General features: G+C 39.2%; 2 protein-coding genes and 1 long non-coding RNA gene across 4 annotated transcripts; 2 read left to right on the top strand and 1 right to left on the bottom strand.

Annotated features, from left to right (window-relative positions):
• Positions 1 to 3,847: 3,847 nt before the first annotated feature.
• LOC112557706 lies at positions 3,848 to 4,621 on the top strand. Its single transcript, XR_003097986.1, has 3 exons — positions 3,848 to 3,917; positions 4,129 to 4,269; positions 4,542 to 4,621. It is a non-coding gene; the product is annotated as an uncharacterized LOC112557706 (long non-coding RNA).
• Positions 4,622 to 6,709: 2,088 nt separating this feature from the next.
• LOC112557120 (GTPase IMAP family member 8-like) lies at positions 6,710 to 11,022 on the bottom strand. The gene is made up of 7 exons (XM_025226768.1): positions 10,890 to 11,022; positions 10,203 to 10,419; positions 9,389 to 9,770; positions 8,989 to 9,152; positions 8,198 to 8,576; positions 7,726 to 7,874; positions 6,710 to 7,171 (listed from the first exon to the last, which is right to left on the bottom strand). The coding sequence occupies exons 2-7, from the start codon at positions 10,413 to 10,415 to the stop codon at positions 7,016 to 7,018; spliced, it is 1,443 nt and encodes a 480-aa protein (XP_025082553.1). The 5' UTR covers positions 10,416 to 10,419; positions 10,890 to 11,022; the 3' UTR covers positions 6,710 to 7,015.
• LOC112557121 (GTPase IMAP family member 4-like) lies at positions 11,021 to 15,466 on the top strand. 2 transcript variants are annotated; one of them, XM_025226770.1, is made up of 7 exons: positions 11,021 to 11,161; positions 11,264 to 11,299; positions 11,953 to 12,119; positions 12,759 to 12,899; positions 13,691 to 13,796; positions 14,180 to 14,340; positions 14,445 to 15,466. In XM_025226770.1, exons 2-7 carry the CDS (start codon positions 11,290 to 11,292, stop codon positions 14,736 to 14,738), a joined length of 879 nt encoding a protein of 292 aa, XP_025082555.1. In that variant the 5' UTR covers positions 11,021 to 11,161; positions 11,264 to 11,289; the 3' UTR covers positions 14,739 to 15,466. The 2 variants fall into 2 exon arrangements, with proteins under 2 accessions (XP_025082555.1, XP_025082554.1); XM_025226769.1 differs by having other exon boundaries at positions 11,950 to 12,119.
• Positions 15,467 to 15,935: the final 469 nt, after the last annotated feature.

Raw genomic sequence — 15,935 nt, 5'->3', positions numbered from 1 at the left:
ATTACTTATACATGTGACATTGAGCTTGTCTACATGTCTACTAAAAGGAAATCTTTCATAAAAATCAACAGTAGATTTCCAAATTAAAAATCACAAAATACCGAACATGTCTGTCTTTTCCCCTATCATTTTCTCAAATCATTGCGTCACTGTCTTCGGAAACTGAAGCAGATTTAGTGTTTGACAGCTGCAAAAGTCGGTCACCAAGAAGAAATATTTCCAGCTGTGGCTCTTCCCACTTCCAGAAGCTCCAAATGATGAGCATTCTAAACTACTTACACCGCCCACCAACCCAACTGCGTGTACCTGAGCGACAGCATTTGGCACCACTTGCGTTGTGTCATATATACATTAGATTGGAAGCTGCGGGTAATCATAAACTAACCGAACTGGCTAGTGGTTGTAAGAAGTGGTCTCTTGTCTAATCTTCCATTTTTTCCAAGTATCCTCATGCTGCTGCAAAAAAATAAAAGTACGCTGTCAACAAACCTGGATAATCTCAGTACACTACATAACCGGCCCCTTGCTTCCAGACATTTTCAACAAAGCCCCATATAACCCAATAGTCTTGGAGTCACCCAACATTGAAGTTGGACTATGAACTAACTGCCGGACAGTCGTCAAGGACGTAGTGGTGCACCATCATGTAATAGATAGTAACAATACATTAGGGCCGCGGTCAATTATATGTAGTACAATGGTAGAAATAACAAAATAAGGCGCAACATTACCACTCACCCATTTTCAGGCACGCATCTCCTTGCGAGAAGCTTCCATACTTATTTTGTGTTCAGTTCCTGAGTACCAAAACTTTCTTGCCGTGAGTGGATTACTCTAAACAAGAGCGGGTTTCTTTCAGCGGTAAAGTACAAACTAAGACTAAATAATGTTAACTGCTGGCACAATGATGACAAACGGTCATTAACACAGCCATTAGAGTTTTAATGTAATGCCTGCACATTGACAGCTGTTTCTTTCTTTACTGCATACTACAACAATCCTCACTCAACCACCCCACGACACATTACATGTTTGAATTCCCTGGAAAAGGTCGGCGATCCCAAAATAAAGGGAAGCAACATCATATTTTTGTGATTGCAGCACAATAGTTACCTCCCTTTACTCATATATTTTATATTTATAAATCCTTCTCTGCTGTGACTAAGTGAAAAACTGATCATTTAAGAAACTACTGAAAAATATACAAAGAAACCCGACGATATACATTCGACGAAGAATCAAAATGCAAACACCAAAATGATTAATCCCGTTTATGACTCTGCTTGCATTCTCTATCTGTCTATTTTCGCTCTCCATTTTTTTCTCTTCAGAGTTCTCCACCAGAAACATGATTAATTCTCCTACTCGTATTTGCACTTCGTCTTTTTATAATCACCACCAGATTAAAGCATCAAACATGAAAGCTAATACTCATATCAGGCCTCCATTCTATGAAACTATGTGACATAGTTGGACACTCATCTAACTAATTTCATACCCTTTCCTGTTTGACTACAATCTATCGTACAAGCTACATAACATCATCACTAAGAGAACATCGACTCAATTATCCAATACTCACATTCACAGCGCAACTTGAAAGAGCAATCAACACAGCTTTGTTCGCATTCCGAAAGCTCATTCAGACGATTCACAGCAGTCGACAGACCCAGAGCTGATGAGATTTTCGAGGCAAATACACTTACATGAACATACTCTTGTTGAAGAAGGCGCTGACGGGGTCAGAGTTGACCTCCTCTTGTACAAGTCTCTTTCCTGCTCTGTCGCTCAGAATCAACACTAGGTAGATAACCGACACAGGGTGCTGTTTATCCTCTTTAAACTCCCAAAACCCTCTTTTTTCGAAGAAATTAATGATTGCTTTTCCTTCGTAAATCATCTAAATTACTGGCAGGAAAATGTAGATCAGGGTGGTTGAATATCCGGTTCGAGGTCGGTGTGGGCGGGGCTTCACGGCAACTGACGTCGTCCCGCCTACTGCAAGGTGTAATTGACGCGTGGATACAATCTTGAATACTTCAAGTTGCAGCGAAATTAGCACAAAGAGTAGAGAATGAGTTAGCTAAATGCAACTACAATCACAAGATTAACCTCAGATATTTAAACTAGACGTATCACAGCTATGCTGTAATAGTTGTTAGTAGCTACAGAAAATGAATCAAATTAAAAACAGCAAAGTAAAAAGTGACTACAATGATCACAGCCCTGGTCAACGATTCGAAAGGCATCACTTTGACAGTCTGCAAACCTGCTCACTACAGCATGACAGACGCCGAATGTTACTAAAGTTTCCCCGTTCACATACAAAATCCCCTTCTAAATCATCTTATAGAATCACTGACAAAGGAGATTATTCCACACTCTTACATGATTTCTGACTATGCTGTACATGTGAAAAGTGATACAGAAAGAACACACAGTGCCTAAGAAATCCTTCAGCAAAGTAAAAGGAAGTACTACAATTGTGAAGCTTTTAATACAGAACCTTCAATATGCGCCAATGACTCATTCTTTTGCAGGTCCTGTACTGTGCTCACTACAATATCACAGGACGAATTTCCCCACTCAGTTTCCTGTCATCAAATCCCCTTTTCAACATCATCTTCTAGAATGCCCCAAAATTATTACCACCTTAGAGAGTTGATGACTTCAGCGTCACTTGGACACGTGCCCTCCAGGACATTCCTTCAGGGTGATGGCTCAAACTGTGTTTTTTTTCTACCCTGGTAAACTTAACATTTACCTCAACAACTAACTGTAGGAGTAAAACTAAGCAGCCTTATGTTCTACATAATTTACACGTGTCTGTGCCTGGTTGGAATGGTAAATAATTTTATTCTCCCTTAGCAAATACATAAAGCTAGGGCACCTTGATTAGTCATGCGGACATCAACCAGCTACTGCTCCAGGCTGAATTCCCTAAATGACGAAGGCGGTATGATACAATATTCGAAGATTTTTTAAAGACCTCTGTAAAGGAAGTATATGAAACACCACTACATGGGTACAGTATACTAGCAAAAAATAGCATTAAGTTGAACAGAGTAAATACATTTAGCTGGGAGACAGTGTTTACGTCAGAGGCCACTAAGCGGTGAACTTCCTGTTTGATCCATAAGCGCACTAAAAACAATGTGATTTTAAATAAATAATAGATCGCCATCTGGTATTCTGGTAGTATATGTATAGCTGGGGAAGATTCAGTGTACAACATTCGCTCTTCTTGAAGCCACACAGAACGTTGGCAAACACGGTATGTATCTCCTCTGTGTCAGTCTCGTTGCATCAAATATGTATGTCTTTGTATTCTACCTTCTTAGGGTTTTTTATTCCTATTCCTGTCTGCCCATGTTTATTTCTCTCTATTTGTCTATCTCGTGTGATAAGTGCGTGTCGAGTTTATGCCGTGGGTGCCCGCGCGTGTTTCTATGTGTGGACAGCGATGTATCTCAGTGACATATTTACAAACGCTATGAGTGTAGAAACCGACATATATTTATGTATGGTTGTATGCGAGGCCTGCTTGCAATCCGTGTATTGCCAGAAGAAAAAAGCAGAGGCGGCTTGAGAAGAAAACCAGAAGCCTTAATATATGATAAATCGATATCAACCTCTGTTGCTCTTTCAGGGTTTATGGTATCGTGAGCTCATATGCCAAACAGAAACAGCTTGTCAGAAGCCACTTCATTGAGTAACCATCACTTACATGTTTACTTCGTTTCACTGTACAGGATGAGCTTCGCGTGGTTGCTGCTGGGCAAGACCGGAAGTGGAAAGATTCCCTGGGAAACACTCTTCTTGAGCGAGGCGTTTTCGTGTGGGCGTGGGGATGAGCTCCGGCACTGGAGAAATGTCAGTGGGCTGATGCGCCGAGCTTCCAGGATGTCCTTCTGAGTGTAAGGATCGTCGTCTTCTCCCTAGAGATACTGTCATGTACTGGGGTACACTCTTATGATCTGTTAAACCTGTACGAGTTGTCTTATTAAGTAATACGGTGGTTTACAATATTCAGTCGCAAAGTAACCTCTCTATCATCGTAAGGAATAGTAACCAAAGTTTCACATTTGACAAGCAATATTAACAGCAGAAAATATTACACATACTCAGGTAACAGACACACCTGGATTGTGTGACACCCATCGAAGCGAAGATGAAATTTTTCTAGAAGTGGGCAAAAGTATTGCTGTGGCCTGCCCGGGACCACATGCTGTTCTCATCGTACTGCGATGTGATCGCCGATTCACTCAGGTTAATGTTTTCCTCAGATAAATGCTCTAATGATAAAGACGAATAAATGTTTCGAACTATTGATTTTTAGAGTGTTAGAAATAAGCTTATATGATTAGTCTCAGGTAGATGAACGTATTAAAGAACTATTGGCACATTCTGTTGGTGAAACATTTAGCTTTTAAGAAACATTTGCACGAAGAATGTTGGTCATGATGAAGAAGATGATGAAGAGTTGTAACATAAGATACATGTGTATTTATTTTTCATATTCTGTCCAATATACAAATCAGGAGGAGTATATCGATGCTGTTCAGACGCTGAAGTCTTTGTTTGGAGAAAAACTCCCCACACATCTGATCATAGTCTTTGTGGACGGAGATGATCTCGGAGTCCCACTAGGACATAACACCCACATCCCACCAAAGGTGTACTTACCTGGAACATGACCGACAGGGTGTGCTTGACTACATCAATGATTTTTAAAAATGCGAGCAACAACAATTTTAAACTGAATCTTGTATGATTATATCAAACGTGGGTTTCAATCTCTGTCAAAGTGCAATGATTTGGGCGTGGAAACATTGTGAGGGCCATCTTGTTAGGTAGCATCAGACCATTAAATAAAATCAACATGCTAGTTCTCCAGATATACGTGTTGTAAAATTAAAATTACAGTAAAGGCAAAAAGGGAATATTTTGATGATATCTGGTCGTATTAAAGTAAGTCTTGTCTGAACCTGTCAGTGAATGTTGTTTTATCCCTTCTGCCCATGAGCAGACCAGATGCAGCAGACATTGGAAGACAGACTGAGAAATGCCCCACCCCTGAAGGAAGTCTCGGGACGCCAGGGCCGGTACTGTGTTGTGACAACACGGCTTCTACTGAGGACAGAGCAGAAGCTTGCGGGAGAAAAGGTGCTGGACATACGGTCAAGGTGAGTTCTTGCTGTGAATGATATATGTTTTTCATGCGTATGTCTCGAGAAAACGATTTAGAAGAAACATTGAGTGTCACGCCTTGGACTGAGCTTACCGATATCAAAATGATTACGCATACTTACTGACGTCCTTGTTTCAGCCCTAGTGGAGGAAAAACAATGGGAGGTACTTCACCAACGACATGGTGAAGGAGTGTGGCCAAGGTGTGCAGTCCATTGTGGTGCAGCGGACAGAACGCAGAAGGGATTGTCCAGTGAGTGGCCCGGAAGGAAGCCAGAAGGCCGTTGTCAGTGGCAACACCAGACGCGAAATTTCTAGATGCGCTAAAAAGCATTTCCAAGAAGTACATCTGGCCGGCTCTGAAGGCTATTGGGTCGTCTAACTTGTGGTGGAGATGGCATCAAGATATCCTGCTGAAAAATCACGGTGCCACCTCATGTAACTATCACACTATCCCCCTTACTTTGTTTTCTTTTGTGTCATGTGACGGTCTGTTGATCTTCTCTTTGTGTATTCAGAAGTACAGTATATAGTGCACATGTACCTGTGTTCTATCTTTGACTACTGTTAGGTAACAAATGATCATACTTTTTATAATTATTCATTATTAAAATATATTATGATGCAATAATATTTTTTAGCTGCTGCATGATGATGATGATTATGATGATGACGACCGACATAATAACTTCATTGACCCACAGAGTACGGATTACATCCAATGAAAATAATGTTTTGCGGGAAAAGAAACGGTGCCTTTGTAAAAAAAAAAAATCTGTAAAATGTCTTGTTTTAACTTTGAATGCTTTCCAAAAGCAAAAAAACAATGATTAAAAGTTTTATTCAGTTTTATTTGACACTTCTGCAATAAAGAAAATTGATGTAATTGTTTAATTTCATTTCCTGTTCTCTCACCCACTCTAATCAATAGAAATGGAAGGTGTTTGATTCATGGAAGGCGGGATTAGTAGGAAAAAAAAATGACAAATAAATTGAGACAAACAAGCAACTGACTTTAATGGCAAATGATTGGCTGCTGGCTGCTGCTCGCTGCATGCTACGCATAAGGACACACAAATACTTACTTTACTGGTGTTCTCTCTTGAGGTAAGTAATTAAGATAAAACAGACATTAAGGAAAAAAAGAGAGAAAGGCTGTCACAAGGAGAAAGACGGTAGCCACATTGTCAAAAAATGTATTATAGTAACCAATAATAAGCAAGATAAATGATCAAAGTAACAAAACATTACAAAACTGGGACATTGCCCGGGATCAAATGAAGACATATATTATTGCTAGTACTTTTGCATTTATTGCCAGCCTAGTTATTGTCCTATTAAATTTAATCTTTGCTTCACAATACTAAGCATCTACTATGTATCATTGTTATTTCCGCATGACTGGAGTCAAATGAAACGAAACATGGCTTTTGTCATCCGAAACGGGATGATTCAAGCTTCAGCTGCTCCTCACTAACTGTACTAGATGCCAGGAAGTCTGGCCTCGATCTGAATCGGGTACTTTTCTGACAGAGGCTCCCACCATTTGACTGTCATCAGCAAACAGAAACTCTACATTAAGACACTGATCATGAGTATTCTTTTCAGCAGTCTTCTCCATTCTCTCTTGATAACTTTTTGCTGCCCCGCTCTCTTCGTAAAGATTCAATAAACGTCCGGTCAAGGCTGAGTTCCGTATCGTGTGCCATGATGGAGCTGCTGCAGCGCTCGTTTCTTCTTCTCTTTCTGTGGTTTTGGTTGCCAGGAAGGGCCTTTTCGACAAGAACGAAGTGTTCTTGAAACTTATACTTCCAAAACATCTCTCTCAGGCGTTGTCGTACAGAACTATGTCTGAATCCAGTTTCCTGCAACGTACAGAACTGCGTGAGGTCCTGGTCGGGTCATGGCCAAGCACTGCCTCAGTTTCTCTCTCAAAGGCCGCTGGGTCAAGGTCATCACTGAATCCTGGTGTGTCAAAGACCTGCAAGAAAGATGCTATGAGTAGGCAACTGCTACATTTTATGTGAAATTTAATTATAAAAAGGCAGAAAGAATAGGAGAAAGCCATCACAAGAGGTGGTTTAAAAAATATCATACTGCATTTATCAAATATACCTTATTCCCCTTGATAGCATAACAGATAATAATGGAGAACTTTGTTTATATTACAATATACTTACTTTAATGTCAACGGACCGCGTTTAACTTTAAAATATTAAAGACATCTATATTTAGTGTATCCAGCAAACCATTAGTCTTACCAAATGCCAGACAACAAAAGGAATTAATTTAAATCGTTGCAGAAATATAAAACTATATAATAATTATTATGTATGTTCGCTCCTGTTATAGCGCTGATCCTGCAAAACTTTTGACTCTGCTACTTGTACTATTGAAAATAGCTGTAACACTAGTAATTGGTGATGGTGACTCAAAATGTGTTTAAAAAGATGTATGTTTTTCAGCAATAGCGTTCAGCATATAACAATATTTTAAAGTTATTATTTGTATGTATATATATATATTTAAACTCACCTGTAAGTGTAGGCCATCAATGTCTACAAAGTAGTACTTTGTGGCTAGAGTCGGCTCATCAGAGTGGAAAACTTGTTTGCCCAAAATAATATCACCTGTCACGCTTTTGCCGCTTCCGCACCGTCCGAGCAAGACAATTTTCTTAGCATCTGAAAATGTTTGAGAAACAAAATGTATCAAACCTGAAGATGTATTCTTGAGTGGAGTACGCTGCCTTAAAAACGGTAAATACCAAAAAAAAAAAAAAATGAGTACCAAAGCAAAAAATAAATAAATAAATGCAAAGTTTATGTACTATCTAGAGTTTGCTCTATGTAAATATAATTACTTTGAAGTATTACCTAGTCAGCAATTAGTGCGGTCATTAGAACTGCTAAATTAAAAATTGTAGATACACGGGTTGCTATTTCGAAGTAACAAACGATATACACACACACACACATCCAGACTGAGACTGAGACAGTCTTCTGACCTAAATGCACCAGGAGTTTGCGGACTTCCCGGACCTGTCTCTTCTTGTCATCATCAGTCCCACGGCTGTTGAAGACAACATATCGCTCACCGCAGTCTTTCAGAACAGTCTGAAGCTCTTTGCATACATTTATAACCTCGTCCTTGATGTCCCCATCCAGCCGGTCACCAAAGGTAAAGGCCACCACTAGTCTCGAGAACAGTGAGTTACCTCCCCAGACATTGCGAATCTCATTCAAGATGGCAAACTCTTCGGCAGTGTAGCGTACATCACAACGAATGGCCAACAAGACTACATCAGGGTTGAGATTCTGCCACTCCTTGATTTCCTGCTCGATGTTACTCATGTCCATGTTGCTGACATCGGGAGTGTCTATAATCTGTGAAAATATAATGAAGAGACATTACTTTCCTCACAGAAATGTATGTTAGTTTACCCATTAAGAACTAAATCACATTTTATTCTAAAATATACAGCACAAAAATATATTCTCTTCAAATTTCTCTGACTGTGAGCAGGTACAACTAATAATATCTGTACAATCGGGGAAAATTTCAGTCAGTGACTTTTTAAGACCGTTTATTTTATTTGTCTCCTGTCGTTGTGTTATCTTTAGTTCTTTATTTTAAACCGCTTAGATTGTTAGGACAAGCTGGGCAAGAAAATGTTTCCAATGTGGACTGTTCAATTTCGAACTGACACTAAAATTGTCTCCCCTGCATTACTGTTTTGGTCTGGTTGCGTCTGTACATGTGTTGTGTTCATTCTAACATTCAGAACTAGACACTCCCTGTAAACTTGATGCCATCTCTGCAAGATGTTGCTGTCTGTGTGGTCATCGTCGATGACGACAGTCCAGAAGTCACACAAAAGACATCGGATCCCAGCAGAATGTTCCCAACTGTACTCTTTCCGTTTCCGGTCTTTCCAATGATTAGAAGTGTGCATCCATTCTCTTTAAAAAAAATCACTTCATATTTAGTTAATAAAATAAATATAAATACAAATAATACAAGGTATTAAATAATAGTTAGATAATTATTATTAAATAGTAATCTGAAACAGATTGCACACTTTGTATGCAAATAAGGCAAAAGTATAAAGAATAATATAGATGCCTTAAGCTCTGACGACTGAGCCTGAATTAGTAGCTTACAATCTTGATCAGGAATAACTCAGGAATATACACACTCAGCTGCTCTGCTGTCTTAAAGATTTGCTGAACAAGATGCTCTTCCTCGTCTTTGTCATCGCCGGTTTTGCTAAAAACAAAATATCGTTTTCCCGCTTCCCTCAGCATGCACTGAATGTCATCATTCTTTGACCTGACATCATCGATATCTTCTCCAGGGAACGTGAATACGACGACAAGGCGCCTGCGTATGGAGTTAGCTCCCCACAGTTTTCTGAAGCGGAAGTAACGTCTAATGCCGGAAGTGATGTCGTAAACGTCGCGACGAATGACAAAGACGATCAAATGCGGTTCTGGTGATAGTTTTACTTTCCATCGTTCCAGTTCTTCTTGGGCTTGGACTTCATCTGTAAAGTCTGCCAGGTCTGGGGTATCCAACACCTGTTAGTCATAAATACATTGTCCTCGACATTAACTAAAATTGCAAGTCTGGTGACTCGTCACACGATAACCAGTGAGTAGCTTACATCAACAATTGTAACATCTGTTTGTAATAAATATAGAATTGCTGTTCAAGCCTGTAATAATAAGATCTTGTTTACTCCTTCAATGAAAAATATTACATAACGTTCAAAGGTAAACATATGAAGATATTTAACATACACTCATAATAGAGCACACAGACACACACACACACAACTCTCTCTCTCACACACACACACAACTCTCTCTCTCACACACACAACTCACACATACATACAGCATATACAGTGCTTACAGTCGTGTTCATAAATCAGTTATCAATATTTGTCAACAACTAACATTGATTACCAAGTATTCTCGTTAAAAAAAAAAAATTCTAAAGGTTCTCACAATCAGTCGCTGCCCGCATCGTTCCCCTGCCCCAAGCTGAGCTTCAGCAGTCGTGGGTGACATCTGGTGAGGGCTTGGAGACACTTTAAAAGCCTCTTTGCCGAGCAGCACGTTTCCTATCGTACTTTTTCCACCACCTGAGGCGCCCACGATGAGAATCCTCAGCTGCTCCTCAAGGTTCGTCTCGAGGCCTTCCACTGGGGGGCCGTCCATTGTTCTAGAGTACAGAATGCCAATCATAATGTTGGAAACTCCCTTAACTACTAACCCACTCCACTGATATTGTTAGATATTTGTATGCAGATTATTACATTATGCTTTAATACAATCATAGATATTAATGCAGGATACATTGTTATATATTAGCTGTGAATATTGTAACACAACACAATTATAACTCCTATATATATATATTGTATGTAAATGTAAGTTACAATGTTACAATGAATGCACGGACACTGTAAGTTCAGACAGTTTACACTATTTCCTTCCAGTCACATTTTGTCGTTCAGCGTTGTCTCCCCTGGACTACCAGTCATGACGTAAGAGAGGTTGACGATATACTCGCAGGTCACAGATGACTAGTAACAACGAATCACCTTTGATGTCTTCCACTAGTTTGTGTTGTTATTGTAATAAAATACGAGAATTTCTTATTTCTAAACAACAATATAATGTCGCACTTACAGATATGCAGGGTGAAGGAGGAATGCTTCTCAAGATCACTCCACTGAAGGGTTGAAGGTCAGCAGCCACTTCTCACGATGCCGCACGCCTGAGTGTCGTCAGACCACAGCACGTCAATCATCAAGACGCCACGCCCACCTACGTCAGGGCCCTACACATGGATAGACAGACAGCCGAAGGCTAGACACACACTCATTTTGTGATAGTCTGCTTTCCCTTGTACTCTACTCCTACTTGCGCTTTTACTAGGCTGCAGTGAGCGGATTGGAGAGGTCAGTGGGTTTGCCTCGTCTTTTTAACTTGATCATATTTTAATTATGGTAATGAGATTAAAAAAAATATTCCAGTTACCTGCCCTTGTTTTATTATTTCAGTTCTCGCTCAAGAGAATATTGGCAACATGTCAACAGGTACAGTTTTTTTGTTTTTCTGTCTCGATATCTGTCGTCTGTTTGTGCATGTTCTTGCCCTGAGACTGTCTTTGTGTCTGTTTGTTTGTGTGTTTGTTTACATTCTTTCTCCTTTCTTTCGTAGGTTGGCTGTCCTGGGCTCAGTTCTCGGTTCGGGCACGCTGTTCTTTCTCTGCATGTGGCATTTGTTTACAGGCTTGTCTGCTTTACCGTGATATACTCTTAGCTCAGCATACACCAGCCCATCCCCGCCTCCTTCTTTCCTTTCTTTTCCATCCACTTCTGTTTGTCTGTTTGTCATAAGAACACGTACCCTTATTTCTCTCCTTTATTTTATAAACTACAAGCTGTCCTGTAGTTACTGAGCTAAGTGCTCAGATATTATGATAGACTTAGTCGAGTGTTCACAAGTATTTCCATGTCCATACTCTATGACATTTATGATCACTGTTACGTATAATAAAGATAAATAAATACTTTCCAGCACTGATGCTGTATGGTTTATTTAATTGAAGGAACAAATGAACCTTTTAAAATAATTAAAACGTACAAACGTGGTAATGTTTCATTGTATTCGTAGATATCGAGTTTCCGGAGGCTTTGTTAGTAATGTTTGTCTCATCACGATGATATCATCTGTTTACACGAAGAAGACAAGGGTGAATGCCGAGTAGTTCTCCTGGGCAAGACGGGTGCAGGCAAGAGTTCCCTTGGCAACACTCTTTTGGGTCGGGAGGCGTTTGAGGTCGGCCGGGGGCTGTCCTCTGGAACTGAGAAGTGTCAGTTCGCTGACACTTTAATCGAGGGCGTTAACCTAGCGGTTTGTAGATAAGCTTTTATTTCTTTTCTTTTGTTGTTGTTTTATTTTTGGATTTGGGGGTTTTCGTCTGGGTTTTTTTTTTTTAATTGGTCTGTCTGTAACGACCTGTTCATTTTTAAATTCTTGTTGTTGTTGTTGTTGTTGTTGTTGTTGTTGTTGTTGTTGTCATTATGGTAGTCTCCCTTGTCCCAATGTAGAATTGACATTTCTCTAACGTGTCAAACGATTTGTCTAAACCTGTTATCTTATAATTCATGCACTGTTTACTTTAGGGAAAGTTACTTGTCCTTAAGGTGGAAGATGATCCGCTTGGATTTTGTTTCACGAAAGTGTCAGTATGACCTCTTAGTAAAATACGTCGATACACTACATCAGTATTTTGTGTCATCTCATTTAGTGTCTTATAAGCCTACTGACTTTAATGAAGCCATTTGTGCTAAATTTAGCATGACATAGAAGACAAACACATACAGAGTTAGCTTGCATTAACCAGCAGTATGTGATGGTGGTATATATAGCCTACAGGCTACATGGCCTCCCAAAATTTTTTATAATTACAACAGAGAGAGACAAAAAGGTTTTCACGAGCCCATATTAACAGTGATCAATGAGTGATGACAACTGTAATATAACCTGCAGGTGGTAGACACTCCTGGCTTATGTGACACACACAGACCTGAGCAGGAGGTGTTACGGGAAGTTGCTAAAAGTGTTGCGGTTGCGGAGCCTGGCCCCCACGTGATCCTCATGGTGCTGCGCTCTGATAGGCGATTCACCGCGGTGGGTAGTTAGTTTATTTGTTTTCGCTTATTAATTTTTTTTTAATGTTACTTGACTACACGACTTACCTTTGGGAATGCATGATGTGTATATGTCTGAGATGTTCTCTAACCATGCTAGATAATTATCTCCCTTGTTCAACCAATGAAAATGTTAAGCGTTGACGAGCGGTGAAGAAATGACAAATCTTTATTTACGATGGAAGCAAAAATAAGCACAAATTATGCATTGTTTTGTACATTTAGCTCTTGGATTAAGTAGCAAAAATAAAAACTATACATTAATTCAAAACAAGGCAATAAAAACATTAATAATTACTTTCTATGTACAGATGTCGGTTGATAACTGAATTGATAAAGATATTTTTGTTGTTTAGAGGACTGGCAATATGCTTTATATGTTACATTAGCCATGCGAGTAATAGACGACTAAGCTCTGTAGAAAGGCTCTGTAGGGAATCAAAGGGTTTGGAAAAGGTGTCGTAGGAGTCCCACCTCGAACCAGTAGTTCCAAAGAACACTGTCAAGATATTTCAGCCTCGTCTTGAATAGGTCAATTCTCAGTATGAATGAGAATGCTGAGCTTAAGAGATCCTCTAATTATGTTGGTAGAAAAGATATTACAAAGTCTAGGGAGGGGCATTTTGCCTGTTATAAGTATTCTAAAGAAAAGAAAAGGCAGATGATGAAAACTTAGCAAGAAGTCTCGAAGCCACTAATGCTATTTTGTAAAGGAAGCCTTTGCTTTGAAATACTGAAACAAATTTCATATACCATTCTGTTTCTTTGCAGGAAGAGTACACAGCCTACATCACTCTCAAGGGAATGTTTGGCAATGACTTCTGCAAGTTTTTATTCCTCGTTTTTGTAGGAATAGACCAGGTCACTGGCAACCCAGGTGTGTTGTGGCTGACCTTTGTTGACATACACGCATTAAACAATATTTTTAAAAATATATATTTTGCACCAACAGCACGAGCGTCATGACTGGAGGTACTTCCAAGCTTCCTAAACTGACTACATTTTTAAGCAGAGGCAGGTTAAAATTAAAGAAACTCAAGATCTGAATTTTTTAAGTTACCATCAGCTCAGTTCTTTTTCAACATTGGAGTATTTTATTCACGAGAAAAAAGCCATTAGGCCTCGTAGTTCTCATCTGTGTTGGGAAAGAAGTCTTCCTTGCTCCGGAAGTCATATATAAGTAGCCTGGTGATTGGGCAGCGCTTCTTTAACATATTCCCCAAAATCTTGCCTTGTCTACTGGCTTGATTGATGTTTCAGACGAAAGACAATCGGCTTTGGAATCACTGATACACGAGAAATCTCTACCAACTCTACAAGAACTGATCTCTGACTCCTCCAGCAGATACTTTGCTGTCGACAACAAGGCCCAGCCTGAGGACAGAAGACAGCAAGCGAAGGACTTACTGTCACGGATTCAGGTGTCGTCAACCACTTCCTTTCAAACATTTCTTTTAAAGAATTGAAATTTTTTTTTTTTTTACTTTTATCAATAGCTTTTATGTCAGCCTACTTTTTATTTCAGGAACTGATTCAAAAAAATGGCGGCCGGTACTTCAGCAACAGACTGTGTGAGGATATCGGCAGGGATGTGGAGCCAATGATCCAGCGACGCATACAGCAGGACAACGCCACGCGAGCAGACGCCACCAGGGCCGTCAGACAGGACATAGTCAAAGAAAATGTCTTCCTGGATGCTCTGAAGGGCTGGGTGAGGGTCATAGCGAAAGCTCTTGAGCCAGTGTTAGAGCAAGTCGTTAAGATTGCATCTGAAAAGGGATTGAAACTGATGCAAGAAAAGCAGTGCTCTGTTATGTAAATACTTATCTGATGTTGTCACACATTTGATGTACAGAGGTGCTGCTGCTGGTGTGCTGCTGCAGTCTGTCTAAATAAGTCATAATAAGTTTGGAAATATGTGAATAAAGTCAGTTTGATAAACAGAACTTGAACTCTAGAACTTGACAAAGCTGTACATACATTTGTACTCTCTGCCATGTCTCAGTTTTGCCTCTTTGATGTTTCAATTTAAAACTGTTCGGTTTCATATTATTATCAATAGTTATTATGAGATTTTTGGTTTGTTTTTATTTCGAAACCTCTCTTCAAGTGTGGAACAAAAAGTTAAAATGCTAAGTACTCTGTATGATACTATAATACTACGAAACTGTATTGTGTGTGTGAGCGTGTGTGAGAGTGTGTGTATGTGTGTCTTTTTTCTCTTTTTTGTAGCATTTAGCAAATGTTTTCATGTAATTGATGTTGTGTAAGTATTGTATTTGAAGTCTATTGTACTATACTATCTCTTTATAATAAAAAATGACTAATTTTATTAATCCCAGTGGACAGTTATAACTTGAAAAGTGTGGTCAGCTGCATGAAACAGAAAAAATAGTTCTAGCTATAAGACTAGGAGAAGTCAGTGGGTGTCACAGCAAGTCCTGCTCTATAAATGTCACACAACAGAAGTGTTTGGTCTGATGTTACTTATTGTATCCTCTGATAAAGCAATAAGGCAAGTCACAAAATAAAAAATTAAAATTCTCATTCTCGATGTTGTTTGCCAACTCAACCAAAAGTGTCTGTTTCTATTTTCACTCTCTATTTGCTGTCTTCCATTATTTTTATTTTTATTGGTTCTGTGTCTTAATGTTTCGATCTCCTGTCTGTGCTCCTGTCTTCCTGTCTTCCTGTGTGTCTTCCTAGCTTTGTGTGTCTGTCTTGTGACTGTTTCTGTTTTCTTGTCTATCCTCCTGTCTGTCTTTGTGTTTTGTTTAAACTCTTTTATGTTTAACCTTTTGTTTATTAATATTATTCTGTTTTTGTGAAGCTACATGGTCTTGTATCTGCGTGGATGTATATACAAATATATAAAATCATGCATGTATTTAATTAACTCTGCACAGTTAAGAATTTTATACTCAACCATGGATTAAATGTAATTTTACGACTGTAAATCATCGACTGAACTGTAAAGAGAATACAGAATGAAAATTTTATTAGCATGCGATGTTTG

Source organism: Pomacea canaliculata, linkage group LG2 (genome assembly GCF_003073045.1).
Source record: "Pomacea canaliculata isolate SZHN2017 linkage group LG2, ASM307304v1, whole genome shotgun sequence".
In the NCBI taxonomy this organism is placed as follows: Eukaryota; Metazoa; Mollusca; class Gastropoda; order Architaenioglossa; family Ampullariidae; genus Pomacea; species Pomacea canaliculata.
Note: the sequence above shows the minus strand (reverse complement) of the source record. Positions and strands in the feature narration are given on the sequence as shown.

What these genes read in the sequence shown, in the direction of transcription:
- LOC112557121 (XM_025226769.1), top strand. An exon ending in CTGATAGGCGATTCACCGCG is followed by an intron (nt 12,900 to 13,690) that starts GTGGGTAGTTAG and finishes GTTTCTTTGCAG; the next exon opens with GAAGAGTACACAGCCTACAT. An exon ending in CCAGGTCACTGGCAACCCAG is followed by an intron (nt 13,797 to 14,179) that starts GTGTGTTGTGGC and finishes TTGATGTTTCAG; the next exon opens with ACGAAAGACAATCGGCTTTG.
- LOC112557120 (XM_025226768.1), bottom strand. Translation starts at nt 10,415, where the DNA reads ATGGACGGCCCCCCAGTGGAAGGCCTCGAGACGAACCTTGAGGAGCAG. An exon ending in TAAGACAGCAGAGCAGCTGA is followed by an intron (nt 9,153 to 9,388) that starts GTGTGTATATTC and finishes TTTTTTTTAAAG; the next exon opens with AGAATGGATGCACACTTCTA. An exon ending in GAGATGGCATCAAGTTTACA is followed by an intron (nt 8,577 to 8,988) that starts GGGAGTGTCTAG and finishes ATATTTTCACAG; the next exon opens with ATTATAGACACTCCCGATGT.